The sequence below is a fragment of the Mastacembelus armatus genome, chromosome 23 (assembly GCF_900324485.2).
Source record: "Mastacembelus armatus chromosome 23, fMasArm1.2, whole genome shotgun sequence".
Lineage (NCBI taxonomy): Eukaryota > Metazoa > Chordata > Actinopteri > Synbranchiformes > Mastacembelidae > Mastacembelus > Mastacembelus armatus.
In genome coordinates, this window is record NC_046655.1 from 5,394,442 (window position 1) to 5,414,820 (window position 20,379).

The 20,379-nt window shown below is 45.0% G+C and overlaps 1 protein-coding gene across 6 annotated transcripts in view; it reads left to right on the forward strand.

The window, feature by feature from the left end:
- The window catches only part of sox5 (SRY-box transcription factor 5), a 121,979-nt gene that overhangs the window by 76,451 nt on the left and 25,149 nt on the right, over nucleotides 1–20,379 (forward strand). For 5 of the 6 annotated variants that reach the window (XM_026326943.1, XM_026326940.1, XM_026326941.1 and 2 more), the window contains exons 4-7: nucleotides 3,848–3,934; nucleotides 8,795–8,967; nucleotides 10,664–10,732; nucleotides 18,793–18,919. In XM_026326943.1, coding sequence (XP_026182728.1) covers nucleotides 3,848–3,934; nucleotides 8,795–8,967; nucleotides 10,664–10,732; nucleotides 18,793–18,919 — 456 coding nt within the window. The remainder of the gene's footprint in view (nucleotides 1–3,847; nucleotides 3,935–8,794; nucleotides 8,968–10,663; nucleotides 10,733–18,792; nucleotides 18,920–20,379) is intronic. The other variant, XM_026326942.1, reaches the window with a different exon arrangement.

A 20,379-nucleotide genomic window follows, 5' to 3' on the forward strand; every position in this document is an offset into this window, starting at 1 on the left:
CCACCCTCCTCTGAGCCCGGCTGGGACTGGCGCTGGCACAGAGGCCCCTTTGTTGTGCACCCGAGGGCCCAGACTCTCTCTCTCTCTCTCGCTCTCTCTCTTTCTTTCTTTCTGTCCTCTATTTCCACACCCTCCTCCCCCATCTCCTCCACGTCTTCCTCATCATTCCACCCTCCCTTTTCCTCTGAAGGTCTCCAGTCTTCACAAATATGAGATAATAGGAAAAATAGAGCTGGCTGCTTGCGGTGACTCAGGGTGAAACGTCTGAGTGAAAAATAGAAAGCGAGAGAGAGAGAGAGTTGGTAGAGAGATGTTTGTGAGGTCGGCCGTCGTGAGCTGGACTGAGGTTGAGTCTCCTCCCATTTCTCTGTCTTTCTCTCCCTCTCTCTCCAGCAGCTTCTGAACCAAAAGCTCACTGTGGATCCAAAAAGCCGGATGGGGGGGGGGTCCTCTCTCTCTCTGTCTCTCTGCCTCTCTCGGCAGGTGGACGGGGTTGTTTTGGCTCGGCTGCAGGGCAGCAGCTTGACTCCGTTTGAGCCAATGAGCCAAAATAATAGCCGACAATTCCAGAGTTATTGTCAGCGCTTTCCCCCCTCTGTTTTTCCCGGAATCCCTCTCAGCCGTATGGGATCAAAATCAGAACATCAGCCGTAGATTAATTAACAGACTTTCACATGAAAATACAACTGCAGTATTTACACCCCTACATACCATGTGGTTAGAACCAGAAAAGATGTTTTTTAAAGTATCTTAAACCTCTCGGACCTATTACAGGGCCAACGTTCTGATCTAGAAACTAAGGGTTTATTATTATAAACACTGGAACAAGCTGATACATAATATGACAGAAAGGGCAAAACTGAGAAATATGTTGCCCACACCCCTGTGTGGGCACCAAACTCCACCCGCTTACCTCACAGAATGCTCACACACACGCACACGCACACATACACTCAGCATCCCATACGTCAGAAGAACAGGGAGTAGCTTCTCTGATTTTCATGGAAATTGTTGTGCCGTCCTCTTTTATTATATGACTTTTGGCCATAATCAGCACTAGTAGATGTTGCTTTGTTTCCATCCAACTGTCAAGCAGGTTTTCTAAAAACTCTTGAAATATTGCAGTCCTAGAATGTGGTTCTGGTTTGTTTCCATGCACTGAGCCGAATAAGCAAATAAATCCTCAAGTTTGAGAGAAGTGGAAAGAGTTTTTGGAGAATTGTTCTACATCAGGCTAGTCATTGTTGTGTGGTGTCAGGTGGCCATATTTCATATTCTTATATAAAGATGAAAAGGAAATGCACTGGGCCCTTGGCGCTTATCTAGTGCACCAAACTAATGCGAGGGTCACTGTATGATATTTTTTGATTACAGTGTCTGTTTGTCCAAACACACCTTTTAACTGATGCACAGGTTTGTGTGTGGATGTCCTCCATGGCTGTGGAGTGTGTGTGTGTGTTTGAACTTTATCATGGCTGACACTGAGGGTTAGGTTCTCATAGTGTTCATCACATCAATCGACATCTCACTAAAAGCTGCAGCATGCCAACTCCTCTCCTCTTTTCTTCTCCTCTGTCCTCTCTTCTCTCTTCCCTCTCCACTCCTGCCCATTTCCTCCCATTTTGCCATTCGCCACACAATGAAAGAGCCTCTTGGCTTTTATTAATAGTTAAAGTGGCCCCGGCCTGTCACTGGGGACAATGGCTGCAGCCCTGTTAATAAATAAAAATAATAACTAGGAGATGGAGACAGAGAGAGAGTGCAATGGAAAGAGAACAGGCGACATTTGTTGTTCCCTCTCACTTGTCAAAGCTCTTTGGCTTAAAAGCCTCTGTCATTGTTGAGGGAGAGGGGGCTGGAGGGCGAGATGAGAGTGAGAGACAGAAGAGAAAGGAGAGAGAGGGAGCGCCAGGGGCTAATAGCACCTGTTGGGGTGACGGTGAGACAGCTGTCACAGGGAGGGGGGGAGTACACAGGAGCACGCTCTTTCTTCTACTCCTTTCACAAGTGTGTCTTTCCCTCTTCCCTGTTTTCGCAACATATTCTCCATCTCTCTCAGCTCTACTCCTTTTCTCCCTGTCTCCATCCCACCCCTGCTATCCGATTCCCTGAAGGCTACGGTGACCTCTCATAGACAGAACCATCAGGGACGCAGCGCTGAAACACGGCTGCTGACTAACTGGCTGAGCGTCAGCGTGCAAAATGCAAGGACAGACCAGTCAGAGTCCAAGGACGGTGGGAAGAGACATAGAGAAAGTGAGAGGTGGACTGGCTAGAAGTCCAGTGCTGATCTATGGCCACGTGTGTTTGAGAGTGCATACTCATTTTAACCACCAGAGTGTGAATTCTCTACTCCTGAAGCTCGAGGAAAGGACCTGCTTCAGGCCTCTGGGGAGGATGTAGACATATACACATGTGCTCACACACAAATCAAGGTACAGTATGTAGGACACGCTTTGTGTGTGTGTGCATGTGTGTGTCTGCGTGTTGTTTAAAATCCTGAAAATCTCCACGTGGTTTCTCCTTCTCATCTATCTACATTCACTCCATCACAGACAGAAAATAGAGGGATGAAGAGGAAAGACAGAAACTGAGGGAAAGCTCTGGGTTTTTGTGTTTGGGGAACGAGTAAAAGTGCTTTGATTTGTTGTCGAGTGTGTCTCACTTAGTGGAGAAGAAGCGTTAAGCTGTTCAACTCAACACACCGGACATCTCTCTCTGTGGAAAGCATTAGTGTTAGTGTCGTGCATCTGTGCGCGTTTATTTGTCCAGGAAAGCTGTCTCATACCAGTAAGATTAGGGCTTTTTTTTTCTTAAATCAGTCTTGTCATTAGAAAAAAAAAAATAATCCGGGGACAAACAAACTTTTCCCCTGCTGTCAGCACTTGCGTGTGTGCTGTGCAGCTACATATATGAGTGCACTCAAGTGTATGTGACGTGCATGTGTGTGTGCTTTACGTGTGTGTGTGTGTGTGTGTGTGTGTGTGTTTGCGTTGGCTGGGTTAATCTCCCCACTCAAAGTGTAAAACCTCTTTCCTGAGCAAGGCCTCACATCCCCAGTGCAGATGGCTCTTAGTAAATAGAATACTCTGTCTCTCACACACACACACACACACTTGCTTCACTCTGTCAGTGTTTCTGTGTCTGATCGTTACTCTTTGTTCACATCAATAACAGTCAACAGGGTGACTAGGCTGACGTATGTATGTGTAATGCGTGTGTGTATATATGTGCATTAGTCTTCATGTGTAAGCTTTGCGTGACATTTGCCTTTTGCCCACTGTGTGTGTGTGTGTGTGTGTGTGTGTGTACATCCATGTGTGAGGGTGACCATGGTTAGGATTGTAATTAGGGATTCTGCGGGTGTGTGTGTGTGCGCATGTGTGTGTTTGCGCAGGGGTTTGTGTGTGTAAGGGTCTGTGGAGTGTGTGTTGAAAACAAAGCGGTAGCTGATAATGTGTCCATTGTGGCGGGTGCATTAAGGCCCTCTTTGTCTCAGGGCCCACAGGGCTAATGATTCTCTAGCAGCAGGTGAGAGGGAAAAAGCCTCTCTTTTTCTCTCCTCCACTTGTCTCTCTCTTTATCTTGCGTTGCCTCTCTCGCTCTGTCCCTTTTGCGCACTTGTTTTTGTTCTTCAGATTTTCTCTCTTTCGATTTTCAGCTTCTCTCTCTTTCTACCTTGCTCTCCCTCTCTCTCCCTCTCTCTCCTGCTGATGCGGCCATTAGGCTGAGCTGCCGCTGCCTTTATTACAGCAAATGGACTTTAAATGAGCTTTATTGTTATGTTGGCCAGCCAACTGAATCCCTCTCTCTCTCTCTCCTCTGCCCCTCCTCCTCCCCTGAACAGAGGCCCCCAGCATTGAGAGGCTGTTGTCAAAGGACTGGAAGGATAAACTTTTGGCCATGGGCTCAGGGCACATCGGAGAAATTAAAGGTATGGTACAACTTAGCAGAACTAAACTTAGTAAGCAATTTAATTTACCTTTTTAGTTGATTGGTGCAAAATGTGCACATCTCCGATGTCCATGTAGGAAAACAAAGGTGTCCATAATCCTACATTAAATCGTTAAAAGAATCATTTTAACTTAATATCTCACCACATCGTTTCAAAATCAAGAAGTCTTCTTCAGTACCAGCAGTCATCCAGGTGGTGGTTGGTGGTCTGTGTCCATGGTTACTGGGCAAACAAACTACAAGTAGCTAATGTGGCATGACATTTTGTGGAGCAGATCCACCAAAATGTAAAGACATAAGTGGAAAAAAAAAACCCAGTTCAGACATAGCCCACAGCTAATTCACTGATTCCATGGCAACAGTACACTTCCTGTTTACATCAAACATCATGGAAACCCTGTTGGAAAAACTTTATTACATCCTGTAGTACGTAAGAAACCAGTAATACTGAAAGGTGTGGCAATAATCCACTCCATGATAATGTGCTCTTTGAATATTACACCATATGCTGAAACTCTCCAGAATCGGTTTATTGTATTATGTTTCTGTGTAACTTAATAACTTCACTGGAAAAGAACAACATGTTGCCTGGTAAGGTCAGGTCATCTAATGACAAGACTGTGAGTGAAGGGTGTTAAATGTCAGGAAAAAGAGCCAGGGTGTTAAAGTCAAACTGAAAAAAACTCAAATGACTCAAATGAACTGAACCTTGTCGCCCTTTCAGTCTTGTGTCTAACCAACCAGTCAAAAAGTCAGTGACATCTCCGATATTCAATCAGCTCTATGTTAATCTCAGTGTTAATCACCCATTTTATCCAAACCGATGCAAGAACAGCCAAGAGCAGGACGGACAAACAAAAAGGGAACAGGAGAGCTGTGCTGTGACTGTGCAGGAGCGGGCACAGAAACAAGTGAGGAGAAAAAGATGTGAGCGAAGCAGAGAGGGAGAAGTGGAAGAGGCTGGCTAACGTTCTCTGTAACTCCAGGGCAAAGCCTTCGTTTTCCTCCAGTAATTGAGCTTCATTAGGAAGTAAAGCAATATGTAATCAAAGAGCCTTGCGGAGCAGCGTGGCCATCGAGAGGGGGCTCCATTGATCAAACCCCCTTTTCCCAGCTCCCTGCTGCGCTGACATTTCTGTGTAGGGGCGTCCCGCTTGGCGCACCACACACTTAACAGCTGGGGAGCAATATCAGGAGTATGTATGAGTGCGTGTGTGTGTGCAGTGGAAGCGCGTGTATGTCAATTGAGTCCATGTGTGTGTCTTCGACAGAACTTACATAACAATGTGTGATAAAAACAAGAGAGATACATGGAAAGTCAAGTGTTCGTACAGCAGTTTTGTTGATGGCGTATGCTGTTCTCATTTATCAGCGCATCCCTTGACTTTTTTCTCCCCTATCGAATTCCATTGAAGAGCTTTTTGTGGGAAACAAAGTGACTTTGAGCCACTGCCTCCCACTCATCAGCCTTATTGAGAAGCAACATTGGTAAAAGGCCCCTTGCGGTTCACATACTGTAGCAAAACACACACACACACAAGTATGTAGGTACTGTAGTAACAGTATAGCACCATTACCGTCAGATACATTAGAAAGTAGAGAATGACAATACAAAGCGGTGTGTTAAGGTCACATGAGATATTTAAACCCATTTCCCATGATTCTTTATGCTTGCTCTATATCATCAAACTCTATACTCAGGATGTGCACAAATGTTCTCTGCCTGGTATGTCTGGTAACTTTGGAAACTTTGGGACTTTAGCTCTTAATTTAAACGTAAGTGCTGTAACTTGGCTGCACAACATGAGCTCATCAACAGGATAAAGGACCTCACATCCTCAGAAATCACATTCAGCGGGCACACAGTCTGCTGTATCCCACTGAGCAGCCTGTTAGCAGGAGTTTCAGGGTTAATGGCCTTGCCTAGTGGCACAATAGCAGTATGTGTTAAGGAGAGGAAGGAATGTTTGTAGGGTTACCTGTATGGAGCCACTGATGACACTTATACACCTAATTTGGCAAAATATGTTTAAAACCCCTGTGTGTGTTGTAAATCTACTTCAGGAAATACTTCTTAAACAGACTGCTCTTTTTTGTTAACCTGTTTGCATCTTGTCATCTACTCTCCATCCCTTTCTTCTTCTTCTCTTATATTCTTTCCTCACTCTCTTTGTGAGAGGCTCATGTGTGTTTTCCTCCTCTTCTTCTCTCCCTTCCTCTTCAGCCATCTCATCCCCGCTCCTCCCTCCCTCCTCTGTATGGGGGGGGGGGGTTATCAATGGAGCCGAGGTCATTAATTAGCTCCGCGAACACGGTGACAAGTATTACATTGTTACAAATTGGTTAATTACGCCATGCGCGAGTGTGTGTGTATGTGTGTGAGAGAGCTGGTGCTGGCCGGCAGGTTTTTAGGTAAGCGCAGGCCGTAGCAATCTGCCTAAGGAGGAATGTGTGTAAACCAATGGAGGAAAACAGTTATTGATCCACCTGTCTGCCTCGCAGCAGCTGAGGAAACAAGCCGACACGAGCTGATTTATAGGATGGCCATAGAAAATTCTGAAAGCCTGAATGGGAGAGAGACGGGGGAGCTTATGGCCACGTTGAAGAGTTTTTAAAATCTCGTCTCTGTTAGGAAGCGTGTTGTTTCCTTGGATTCTTCCTCTCCTGCAAACACTCTGGTTTACTGATAAAAGATCCACAGCTGAGAGGGGGATTGAGAACAGCTTGTAGAGAGAATAGACTGGTTGTCTTCTTTTTCACACCTAACTATTCAGGCTGCTGGTTGAAGGAATATCTTGTTTTGCACAAAGGCACCCAATTTTACTGTGTTTGCACGTGCATGGATGTGTGTGTTAAGGGTGGGGGTAACCCCAACTAGAACGCCCAACAAGAAAGACTCCTTTGATCCACCAGTTCACCTTTGCAACCCCCCCAACCTTTTTTTTCTCCCTCTTGCCCCCTTCCTCCCCACCCCTGCAGCCCCCATTTGAACAGGCTAACGTTTTTAACACAAGGCTCTTTCTTGTCTTGGTCAGCTTTAGCTACACACACACACACAAGCATGCACACACACTCTCTCTGGCTCTACAAAGGTGGGTCTGTAAGTTAGGACAGCAGCGTGTTTATTTTTCCAGCGGCCAGTGCTCCCGACAGTTGCCTTTATTGTTCATTGTTGGCGGATGGATGGAGTGCAGGGGGAAGTGAGGGAGGAGGAGGAGGGGTGTCAATGGGCAGTGGGGGTGGGCGGGTGGGCGCGTTTTTTTTAGGGAGGCAGCGGCTACCAACAGGGAGGACAAATGGATGGCTCTCACCTTCCTGAGCGGTCAAAGGGCAGGTCAGGAGCCCTGGCCCCCTCACCTTCGCTCCCTTCATCCGTTCTCCTGACTCCCTCTTTCATCCCCTGTAGTGCTGCTCTTTGTTTTCCTCCCCTCTTTCTCTCCTTCTTTCTTCCTCATCTGGTTTGACTGGCGCAGGAATGTGCCCTGTTAAAGGTAGCAGCTGAAGAACAATGGAGGATTGTGCTATTCCACACATGCATTCACACACACACACACACACACACACAACAAGGGGCATGTACGCAAACATCGGTACATATGACCAGACACACTCATACTGATTGTGCCTGACTATGCTTCTCTCTAACTACATCCTGTTGAATGATTTAGGCCTTGTGTGGAAGTGTGTTCATGTATGTGTAATTGTAAATGTGTATATGTGTGTGTGTAATGGAGCTGGTATGTCAGGATCTAAGGAGTCAAAGGTCAGGCCATGCTAAATGTGAGCAGGAGGTTGGCTGACTGCAGGGTAAACACAGACCAGACACACTCCCCTTCTCTCTTTCACTCTTTTTTTCTTCTCCGTTTCTACACACACGCTTTCACACAGAAATCCCAGTTCATAGCCACACACCAATCCCTGAATTAACCATAATAAAGCGCCAATCAAATACATTTTGGTTTGACTTCAAGTTTTAGTAAGAAATGTAAATTTCCAAACCTGGTTGAAGATTTGTTTTGTTTGTTGAACATATGAATCTGGCACAGATTTTACATTTATTTTGCCTCCACATTTTGCCTGTTTACAAATGTTTCCTCAGCCAAATGTGTTTTCTTTACTTCAGTAAGGCAATAAAGGCAGTGATGGATGTGAGTAATCACTGCTGGTCTTCTGTGCACAGCACAATGAGTCAACATCTGGTTTTAGAACTTCACAACACATATACGCACCTTTCATTGATGTGCCCCCTCCTGCTGTCCAAACCCCCCGACCGGTCATATATTAGGCTGAGCAACAAGCCAAAGATAGTTTACACTGCTTTGTTGTTCCTTTCTCATCTCCCTCGTGCTTTTGACCTCTAACCTCATTCCCATAACCCTTCCTTGCTTCCAGATAACCCTGAAAAGCTCAAAAAGAAGATTTTAGTTATTAGTCAGGTACTTTTTTCATTTAATGGTAGAATATGGTTTTTAAGAAACTAAAGCAGCTTAAACATGTTCAGTTATAGTATGGCGATATGTTGTGGTAGAAAAATGCAGGCAGATAATTAAGACAAAGCTACAGCCTGACTTAAGCGTGAAGCAGTCAGCCGATCATCACTCAGCATTTAGAGGATTCAAGTTATTTCACTGAGAAATCTGAACAGCTTTCAACCGCATCACAGTTTCTCTATGCAAAGTCCTGAACCAACAAAGCACTCCAACAATGGCTTTCAATTTATACTAAAGAGTCTTTGATTGTAAGTTTCACAGTGTAACCCCAGCCTAGCCCTGCACTCCTTTTCTTCAAAGTGCTACCATCTCACCTTTAACCCCTCTCCTCCTTCTCTCTTGCCCCACAGGTACCCCTGACAGCCTGGCAGAGAAAGAACGCCAGCTCATGGGCATGATTGGCCAGTTGAGCAGCCTGAGGGAGCAGCTCCTGGCGGCCCACGAGGAGCAGAAGAAGCTGGCCGCGTCACAGATGGAGAAGCAGAGGCAGCAGATGGAGCTAGCCAAGCAGCAGCAGGACCAGGTACGGGAGCACGCTGCATGTGAAAAAACTCCATCCTAACAATTCAGTTAGTCTGGATTCAAATCATAAAAGAGAAAAATCACATGTATTAATTGGTGATCATGTATTTCCAATTTCAAATCAGATTAACATGGTTTAATAATTTCTTTGAATCTGTCAATATATTGACTCTTAAGGCAATTCACCATATTTCAAAATAAAACTCTAGCTGATGAAAAATTTTTTAAAAACATAGAATAAAAGAAAATGTGTGTGCAGTTGTTGGTGCCTGGCCAGTGAACAGCAAAGATAAATGATTGATTACAGATTTGGAATGACAAATTATGTGCATGCATGTGTACCAGACAGATCCTCACACAGATTTCTCTGGTTTGTAACAGACGGTGTGCTCACAGGTATGATTGAAGAAAACAATTCACATGGGATTTTTCTTGCCTTTACTCTCTGTTACACACACACACACACACACACACACACACACACACACACACACACTTAAACACACATATAGTGTTCATGCAGCCAGAGACATGTGCCTTTGGCAGCCGAAACACAGGGACATTGCACAGGAATGAGCTGAGGGTATGTTGCATTGGAAGCGGATGTAGCTGGGACATACACGCCTGTGCTTAACACACCAGACATACACATTTTAAGCTCCCAGGCGGGAGTCTGCCAGGTATTTGCATAGAGAAGGGGTTCCCTCTTTGTTGTGCGTTTTCGCTTCTGGAAAGCTTGGGTTTACAAAAGGAACCACACACACACACACACACACACACACACACACACACACACACACACACACACACACACACACACATACACAGCTGTAAGGACAAATCACCTCTGACAAACACAATGCCTTACAGAGCCCCTGGCTGCATCCCACACTAATGCACACTGAATAAGTCTTGCTGTGTGAGAATGTAGTGTATGTGGATACTCTGGAGTTTCTGTTCACAATTTAATTACATTTTAGGCATGTAGGTGATGCTTTCATGTAAAGCAAGTAAGAATGAATGTAAAAGATGGGCAAACTAAAAGCAAAGAAATGTGCACAACATTGAAAACATTGTTCATGGTGCTTGTACTTCAAATTGTTTTTTGAATTAAAAGTGTTTATTGAGCATTAGAGTTTGGCACTAGCTATACTTAGATGCTACAAAAATGCACATGAAGTGCAACAAAACAAACACACGCCATACACTAGCATATGCAGTGTACTGCCTCTTTAAGTGTGTTTTAGTTTTCTGAATCTGCAGCTAATGCCGGCAGCTTTACTATGATGACTTTATGTGTTCATCAAAGAGAGAGAAAACAGGGGTTTCAGACACAGACTTCACCCAGATGGACTAGAGGATCGTGCAATATTCTGCTTTGCTAATTATAAAATGTTTCATCAATAATATAAAAATGATAGAGAATTCTCCGCATGCATCTCATTTATCAAGGCTTGGGTTCATGTCAGTGAGTGTTGGTGTTGCACTGCTGTCCGTTTGGCTGTGAGCTGAGTCCAGATGAGATGAGCTTTAATATTTCATACCAGCGCATCGACCCTCTGCCGCGCAACTGGGGCCTCAGAGACCTGCAAATGTGTCGCGTCTTCCACAGGCCCTGCGCACACTCCACAGACACATGCACACTCTCCCACACACACATACTGTATATACATTCTAATTATATGCTCTGTTCTCAGATTGCCCGGCAACAGCAGCAGCTTCTGCAGCAGCAACACAAAATCAACCTCCTGCAGCAACAAATCCAGGTGAGGCCAGTTTGTGTGTCCATCCATGTGTTAGTGGTGTGTGTGTGTGTGTGTGTGTGTGTCAGTCAGTATATTTTTGTGCAAGTGTTTGTATGAATGTGTGCCTTTATGTGTGTCTGCATGGCCCACAAAGATTTTTTTTTTTTTTTTTTTTGATTGTGATTGTTGCGCAGTCATCAGCATTTGTGGCCTGGTTCAAGGGTTGACACAGACATACTGTACATGTGCACGCACATACATGCATACACGTACACAACCTGTGTAATCACTTAAAAATGGTCAGTCTGCTTGGAATAATCAGAAGTAGGGTGCTGGAGTACTGTATGTGTGTTGTAAGTTCTTATATAAATCAAAGTTTGCACATCAGACTGTCAGTGAAATGCACTTTTCCTATGTGTCTTTGGGTGTTTTCACAGACACAGCATTAGATTGGCTGAGTTAAGTAACAGTATTGTTGTGCAACTCCAGACGATGCAACTGAGCTAGTGAAGTAGCCAAGAAAGGTTTGGGAAGGAGATCAAGACAGAAAAGCTAAACAGGATTGATCTTTTCCATTGTTTCATGTCAGAGGCTATAAAATCTTAGTAGTTCTTCACATTACACCATCTCCAAGAAACAGGGGGATGATTGTGGGGTCACATGTGTTTGGTTGGCTAACATAGTGCCCTACTGGATGGCAACACAATGGCTTTGGCAAAAAATGGTTGATAAAAGTTGGTGAGTTTTACAGTACATGGAATTAGGCCTGCTGAGCCTGCACCCTTTTGGCTTGGTATCAGCATGTTTTCCACTGCTCAGAAGAGGGCGCATTATGTTTCACTCTTTTTGTCAATTGCCTGAAGGAAATATTTGGAAATGCAAACTTAGTTGATTTCTTATTTGGAGAGTCCTTGTTATGAACGTAATCTAATCATGTAGATGCTGGACAGAGCTGAATTATGCCAATATAGACAAAAGTCTACACAGTAAATTAACTAAAAAAGTCCCTTTGAATGTGACTCTGTGTCTTAAGCTCCAGAGAAAAAGGAAAATGGGTGGGTATATATGTAGCACTTAAAAATGGAAGTATTGTCCTTTTGGGTGCTACACTGGAGCCTCTATGTTGGTCCAGGTGGCTTGGACCGAATAGCCCAGGCCTTTGTAAAGGCAGATGACACTGAATTTTGAGCTGAGAAAGCCGGCCTTTGTGTCATAAAGAGACACCCTGTCCAAGGAGGAACACACAGAAAGACACACACACACACACACACACACACACACATTCCCTTTCCCCCAAGAGTTTAGCCATGCGCTGTTTGTGTGATAAGAGACCTTGTGATTGCATGTGTGTGGGACGTGTGTCTATGTGTGTCCACAATTCTGCGTAAAGCAGCTGTGTTTATTTGCTTTGTGCGAGATAAATTCCAAATTGTTCATGTTTTGTCCCTTTGACAGAAAAGAGAGCACACGTTTGTTTCTGAGCATTTCTCTTTGCGTTCTCTGAGCGTCCATTTCTTCATCTGTGCATATGTGAGTGTGTGTTTGCCGCAGCTGTGTGTGTTAAGCTATAAACACGTCCGCTCATGATTCACTCCCTCACGACCCCGCCGAGACAAAGCTCTCTTTTCCCATGACTTTGCAACCTTTTCCCAAACAAGCGACTCTCCATTGAACGGACCCAACAATAGTTTCTCACAAGCAGGGGCAGCTGTAGGCAGCCTTGTTAAGAGAGGGACACAATCAACAGGGGCTCATCACAGGAACGCCAAAAAAACACGAGCACACGTTCACATGTGTCGCGCGCGCCAAAGTGCACACAAACACGCAAAATATACGCCTGCACTCGCTCGCGGACCGCAAGCAGTCACAGTAGAGAGCTGATGATCAAACACACACTCGTCATCAAAGACTTGGTCGAGAAATACACTGCTTAATCATTCATGAAGAGATTGTCCGCACAATCCCACAATACAATGGCCTGCCAGAGAGAGGGCACCAGGTTCAGTGTTCTGGGATGTGTGTGTGCGTGTATGTGTGTGTCCATGCTTGTGTTTTGTGTCTGTATGATAAGCCCCTTGTGATTGCATTTCCCCCTAACGAGGCTGAGTTCAGCTGTCCCTTCATGTGTGTGTTTGTGTGTGTCCATGTCCTTGGCTTTGTTAGGCCCAAACCCCCAAAGGCCTGTGAAGAATGCTTTCAACCGTCCACTTGGAAGAGGTGATGAAATGAAACGAATAATCAAGCTCATGAAAAAGAGAAGGGAGAGTGACACACATCCCCCATGAAAGGAGGACAAATTATTTATTGTCCTTGTGTCCAATCCCCCCCCCCCCGACCCTGAAATCCAAAGCAAGCTCACAAAATACGTGTTAGCGTCCACTATTTAGGCCAGTGGTCACTCACCAAATGTGACGCAAGCCCACAAACAAGCAAGTTCACTTACAGAAGCAGACGTAAGAGCAACACAAGCTAATGACATGTAATGGTATGAGCAGCACACACAGCCATGCACCATTCATTAGCGTTCAGAAGTCACTAATTGATTCTACCTGAAATGATCCACAAATTAGCATCAATTATGATCCATTCATTCCACAGCTACACACATACACCTTGTTTTGCTTTTAAGGGAAACTTTTATTGTGAAACACTTAATCTTAGTTTAACCCTTATTCTGTTCTTAGTTCAAGTTCTGAACTCAAACTTGACAAACACCCTAATCCTAAATCCTGGCCCTAAATGAACCAATTTATCCCTAATCTTAAACCTGAAACCAGAAAATGACACCAAACCAAAATGACCCTTACTTTGCAGAACTTTGGGCTCAGTTGTGGGCACAACACAATTTAATTTTCAAAAAATTAGAAAACAAGAACATGTGTGCACATAAAGACATGCACACAAGCACACACAGTCCTACCCCCTGCTAGGGACCTTCTTGTTAACTTGAAGGGGTGAGCACATTTCCTCAGACTTCCTTTTGCTTTCCCTCTCGTCTTCTCTCATTCTAATTAAACAACTTGTCTCCGAGGCTCCCTCCAGTGTTGCCAGGGATGACTGTTGCTGCCGTGCGGGGAAGCACGACAGGGATGAAAGGAGCTCACCTGCCGAGCGGCTCAGGGCTTACCTTGAGAACACGCACACATTTACATAGAATAACAGCAAGACAACACACACACAATGTATATTGAAACAGTGGGATGAGGGGACGAGAGTGTGTCCTGCCTAATGAATCGAAACTCACTCAACCAAAACACACACACATATATACATGCACACACAGTCAAGTGTGTCTAACTCTGCAGTGCTATCTCTGTGTGCTGTCTTTCATCTCATCAAGCAGCAGCGTTGCTGAAAGTTGAGACAGCAAAGCAGACAGAAAAGAGGAAAAAAGTGAGGAAGAATGAGAAAGAGCAAAGCCACCTGATGCTTTGACTGGTTTAACAGAGGCCAGACAAGCTGGCGACAACGGCTAACAAGCTCTCTATTAAGGTTAACCTACGTTGGTAACTCAATCACAAAAAACACACACACACACACACAAGCATGTGTGCTTGTGACTGCACACCCCTCCAAGAATTGAGCTTAGAGGGCTGTGCAATCACAAGTACAGCGTCTGTCCCTGCTGAACATTTTCATTCCGCATTGACGAAAGAGGAAAACAAAAGCGGAAACACTATAACGCCTGCTTCTCATTCATTTTGACTCATGGACAGTAGGCCACATACATGCACACACACAACACACCAGCACCTCTGTACTCTGTGCATAGGAGCGGCTAACCCAATTGCCTGTGTAATTGTTTAATCACTCACATTACACCGCAACCAGTGTAATTTGTGTTTTCCTTATGTACTGTATGTGTCGATGCGCACGCACAAACACACCCAGGTACTCATAAACTGGACCAGGACCAGCCAGCCATTCCCACTGAGACCCACCCTCACTAACATGCTTTCACTCTACTGCACTCACACACAGGCATACCTGTCTGTATGTGTGTGTGTGTGTGTGTGTGTGTGTGTGTGTGTGTGTGTGTCACAGCCACTGCAGTGCCATTGCAACATGAACCATGCCCCAGTATTCACAGCAGGCCGGCCTCTAATAGCCCCTGTCCATAGAAAGTTAATGGACTAATATTAAAAGCCTTCTACCTCTCTCTGTCCCACTCTCCTCCCCCACCCCCCCTTTCTCTCTCTTCAAATTAATTATTGGTTTTATCGCTTTCACATCCCCTCTTCAGCAATAGGTCATCCAGGTCTTGCATTAATTGCCGGAGCATATGGTCGCCAACAGATTTTAGCTGTGGGACTCGCACTTTAGCGGGGGCTATTTTTTCGCGCGCTCAGATGCGAGCCATATTGTGTGGCGCTGGCAGCTATTGTTCGGCGCATTAACTTCATAGAGCTAATTACTCCCCAATAATAACTTTACCTTGGAGTTTTCTGCACGCCGCGTGCCAACCAACCTGTTTCGCACTCCATATGTTAATTAGCGGCCACATCTTCATTATGCCGCAGCGGCGCTTTAAGTTCAAGCTGTGCCGCCTGGCGCGTGGTGAACGCAGCCTCCACTCGCTGCCAATTATCCAACTCTTGCTCCCCTCTCCATCTCTGTTTCTCTCACTCTTTCTCCCTCTCTTGTTCGTTCTGGTCTCCCTATCTGCTGTTTGTTTTCTGAGTTCTTTCACACTGGTGAATTGTCGACTTTCCCTCCTTCTTTCTGCCCTCCTTGCCCCTGTGCAAGTTCTCAAGAAAAAGTTTTTCTTTATATATGGTGTTCTTTTTCTGTTCAGAGCAATTTTCTTTGTTATGCCTTCAGTTTTCACTGATTAGAGGAATCGTTTCAGATGAATTCCAGCTATATTTGGTTCAGATTCCTTTTTTTTTTTTGGACGTAGAGGAGGGGGTCTGCAGATTTAAAAAAAAGAAAAACGGAGCCCCTTATCCGGCACGAGTGTGATGTTTTGTCTGCGTGTGTTGTAGGTTTTCATGTTCGCTTTGGGCCTGATGTGAAAGAAAAGCTGAGGAGTGTCTTATTCCCAAAAGTGCCTTCTGTTTCAGATGTGCTTTTTCCTTTATGTAGGATCTAGAGATTGTCTGATAAATCTGGCCTCACTCTCACTTTTCCCTCTTTGTGTTTTTCTCACCCTTTACTTTCTTTTAGGCTTTTCTTTTCCTTCTGTCATCGCATCTCTTTGTCTCTGATTCTCTGATTTGGGAGACCTCTCTCTCCCTCTCTTTTCTTTCTCGTGCTTTCAAAGTTTACATTGTGATCTAACACACACAGCTCATTATTCATTTTGCATATCCTATATTAGGATAAGTTAAGGAGACGGAGAGATGGATGCGCTCCAGTGTCACAAAACAAACGCTCTTACCCATGTTTTCTGCCTCATATGTGTGTGTTACCCATTGGAGGTCAGTGTGTCTAGACGTGCTCAGTAGCTGTTACACACACATCCAACTCAGTTATTATAACAGCAACCTCTGTGTGTGTGTGTATGGGGGGGGGTTCTTCATAAACTATTCTCTGTCTCACTTCCTCTCTGCATATTCCAATTTTTTGTTCTTTTGTGTGTTTTTCTTGCCATTTTGTTCTTTCTTCCTATTGCCTGATCTTCTTATCCTATTATAGGTCCTTGTATGTATTGTGCAACAGTTCTGCAGGCTGATTAATGTCTCCCTATTGTGTGCGTGCTTTTTGTTATGAGACAGAAAGAGAGGAGCAGACTCGGGTGCTATTAAGGATTTTCGGTGACAATTTTATTTGCAAAGAAAGAAAACAAAGCTATGTGCAGACAGATATCATACAGTAAAAGTGCCAGGGTGTCTTTGTACAGCATGTATGTGTTACAGCTGCCACAGACTCCTGCTCTCCTCTCTGCTCCTCTCCTTCTAGTCCTACTCCTCCTCTTCCTTACGGTATATTACTGTATTGCTAGCCAGCTCCACTCCAGCATATGTCCAATTAGGCCTGAAAGGCAAAGCGGAACTGTTCTGTCTGTGATTCGTCCCTGCGGGGGTGCTGTCCGAGCATCGCGCTGAAACGCCTCTCCCTTCTGATCATGCGATGCAGGCGGTTTATGGTTAACCAAAATGGTGGCGTAATTATTGTTTTTGGTGTAAGGGGGAAACAGGAGCTGCTTGAAGAGAGCGCTATTCCCCTGCGCTGTGATAGTTTGATTACAGTGCTGCTGGCTGGCTCATGCCAACACACAGGAGCGGGAGGGGAACCACACACAGAAACACACACACATAAGTGTTTACAGTACACGAGCATGCATACACCCAGGGAAACATGAGCACACACACATACACAGAGGCAGGGAAAGCTGTGTGTGCGTTGTCTGCAGCTCTCCCTCTCACTTCTACCTGTGTGAAGCACTAACTACCTCAAGTGCCGATATCACTCAGGTGTGACTTAATTGTTCTGTGGGGCCACCACATCTTTATGATTGTGCAGCTGTTTTCACATCAAACAGCTTTTACCTGCCCATTAGTCCTTTTCAGCCATTACCTCTCTGGCCTCCCAACTAAATAAAGGAAACAGAAGAAGAGAGGAGTGAGGAGATGAGTTATAAAGAGGAAACAAAGTGTGGTGCAGCAAAGAGTATGGGTCTAAACACTCCATTAGGTATTTGACCACTAAAGGACCACTGCACCAATTTTACACACCAAGTTTAGTTTGCCCAGCATAAGCACAATTAGTCAGCCAAACAGTTGCATGTCCTATGTGGCTCTCTTTTCTCTTTTAAAACATCTCGGTTCCCACTTCAGATTTCACATCACAACAAAGAAAACATTTTAGTAAGTGAGTGACTGAGGTGTAAAAATCATTGTACTGATAAAGACAAGAAGGTCAGAAGCAGTGCAGCACGTTTGTTAAATAAGTGATGTCACATTGCTGCCCGTTCTGTTTTGTCCTGTTATATTTCAGTACAGTGTAGGCGCAGTGCAGTGCCCGAAGATTGGTAATACATGTGAAGAATATAAATGGCATGATGTACCTATAGAGCCACACAGTTCCTGGAGCTCTGTTGATTATGCAGAATGGTGCCCAGTAGTTTGTGGAAACACATTGACATTCTTGTTGTGACTTTTTGGGAAATTGCTTAAAATTTGCACAGAATTTGGCTTGAGCTCCTTCCTTCTCTTGATGTGTGTGGTTTTCTACAGCATACCAGCATTACACCTCAGCTTTACAGCTCAATCAGATCCCTTATTTTCTTCCTTCTCTCACCTTCTTCCACTCTCCCTCTCCTCCTCACTTCCCCTTCTCATCCTCTCCTATCTTTCCTCTCAAACTGTCAGTCAGTCCATCACACGCAAGTCTTTGTGTGTTGTTTTTGGCAGCGCGCTGTTTAGTGCAACCATCTGTCTCCTACTTCTCTCTCTTTCTGTCTCCCTCTCTCCTTCTCCCGCTCTCTCTCTCTCTCTCTCTCTTTCTCTCTCCTGTCTTCCCTGCCAAAGCCACCCATCGGAGGAGCATTTTTTTTTTTCTCTGCGTCTCCTTTTAAAATCCTGGAAACCTTGTGAAGTCATATGGCTCTCTGCCGATGGCCGTGGAGAGCGGGTTGTGTCTGTGTGTTTTTCGTGTGTGTGTTTGTGTTTGGGTCGATGTGTGGAGAGAAGGGAGAGAAAATCATCTCCCAAATAAAAAGAAAAGGCCAGCTGTTGTGAAGGTCCGGTGTCCTGTCGTGATGAGGTGCTTTTTGTCTTTGAAATCAGAAGATGGCGTGTGTGTGTTTTTGTTTGTGCAAACTGATGTCATATGTGTTTTTCACATACACCACATGTAAGTATGCATATGAGCCTAAGTGCATATGATTCTGTGAAATTATAATGATGTAAGTCAGATGTAACCATAACTGTCAGAACGATGCTGAAGGCTGTTCTGGGATCAATTACACACATACACACACTGTGCATGTCTACAGATGGTGAAAGGTGCTCATGTTTTCTTCCCTCATTTCTCCCTCTTCCTCTTCGTTCCACCTGTCCTTTCTTTCTCGCACCCGGCTCTCCCTTCCTCCCCCCCCCCCCCCCCATAACCCACTCCCACCCTTCCTCCTTCATCAGCAGGTCCAGGGCCAGCTCCCTCCGCTGATGATTCCCGTCTTTCCCCCAGACCAGAGGACTCTGGCGGCAGCTGCAGCCCAGCAAGGCTTCCTCATGCCCCCTGGCTTCAACTACAAACCTGGCTGCAGTGAGTGACATCCACCAACACACACAAACATTAAGAAATAGGTGTAGCTTACATAGTGAAAGTAGCTTTTATTTGTGATGGTTCAAATGTTTTTCACTAAGCAAGGTAGAGCGTGACCATATTCCCACACAAGGAGTCGGATTGTTTCCCAAAAGAGGAGCTTGCCCCTACAACAACATCTCTCTCTTAATAGAAAAACCAGTCCAAATACACCCTTCCTGTTTACACTCTCAGTCTCTCTCTCTTTATCTTTCTTTCTCCCACTCTCACTCAGTCCTTTTGGCTCCATCCTTTTGTCTTGTCTATTTTTTGATGTATAAAAGCAACAAATGCAGGCGTCCTGCAGGACTTTTTTTTTTTTTTTTTGGCTATCACACTCCGGCTGTGTGGCAATGTGTTGTTTACCATGATAGAGAGAGAGACAGAGACAGAGACAGAGAGAGAGAGAGAGAGAGAGAGATAGAAAGAGGGGTGGGTGCTTGCCAGGGGATGCTGGGAATAAATGCACGGTGGGGGGGTTAGCAGAGGGAGGAGAGAGAGGGTGGTAATGTGACCTGCCCCAGGTTCTCCTCACATTAACACGGGACGCAGCCAGAACATGTTTCCAACACAGCCCCCACACACTAACAGGCACACAAACGTCCAGGCAGCCAGGGATTGCTTTGTGATATCGCAAACAGACACACACACACATAGACACACGCAAAATAACATACTAAATAGACAAAGCTATATGAGGGTGTCCACAAATACAAGCTTGTGCACGCGCATCCCCCTCCCACCCCCCAACTCCCTTAGAGTTTCACAGCTTCCCAAACAAGTCCATTCCATTTTAATTAGTGCCATCTTCACCCACGCCCACTGCCCACGTAAATACCCTGTCAAGTGGTGGGCTTGTCTTTTCACTGCCTCCGCCAACTCCAACCGGACTGGCACGCTGCGCCAGGCTAAGCCGCCCCTGAGAAAACTCTTTGGCAACTTTCAAAGTTGTTGTGAGTTGATGTAGTTCGGTGCTGCAGCTCTAAATAGGACATGTGTAGCATTGTGCTCTGACATATTCTCACGGCGCTTCATAGCTCTGTAGATATGAATAGCAATTATCTGCACAGTATGTCTGTCTCCTTTAAACACTTGTTGAGCTGCAACACAATTTTTCTATTGTTTAAGTTTCCGACCCAGCACGTTAAAGCTAAAGATAACTGTTAGGCCTTTTTGCAGGGCTTTCTGCTGATGTCATCAGGGTTATTTTCTCAGCGCCTATCAACATGGCGTTATAGAGCTATTTTTACAGGTTCAGTAGCACTTCTCATGAGGAGTAGCTGAACTTCACGTGTAAAATGCGTCGATTGCCCCTTTAAGATATGTACAATGTAAAATTGCGCACAAATGTGCACCAGAATAATACTGATGACGATTTCTGTGTTTCACTGTGTCTCCTGGCTCTACCTCCCTCCTTCGCC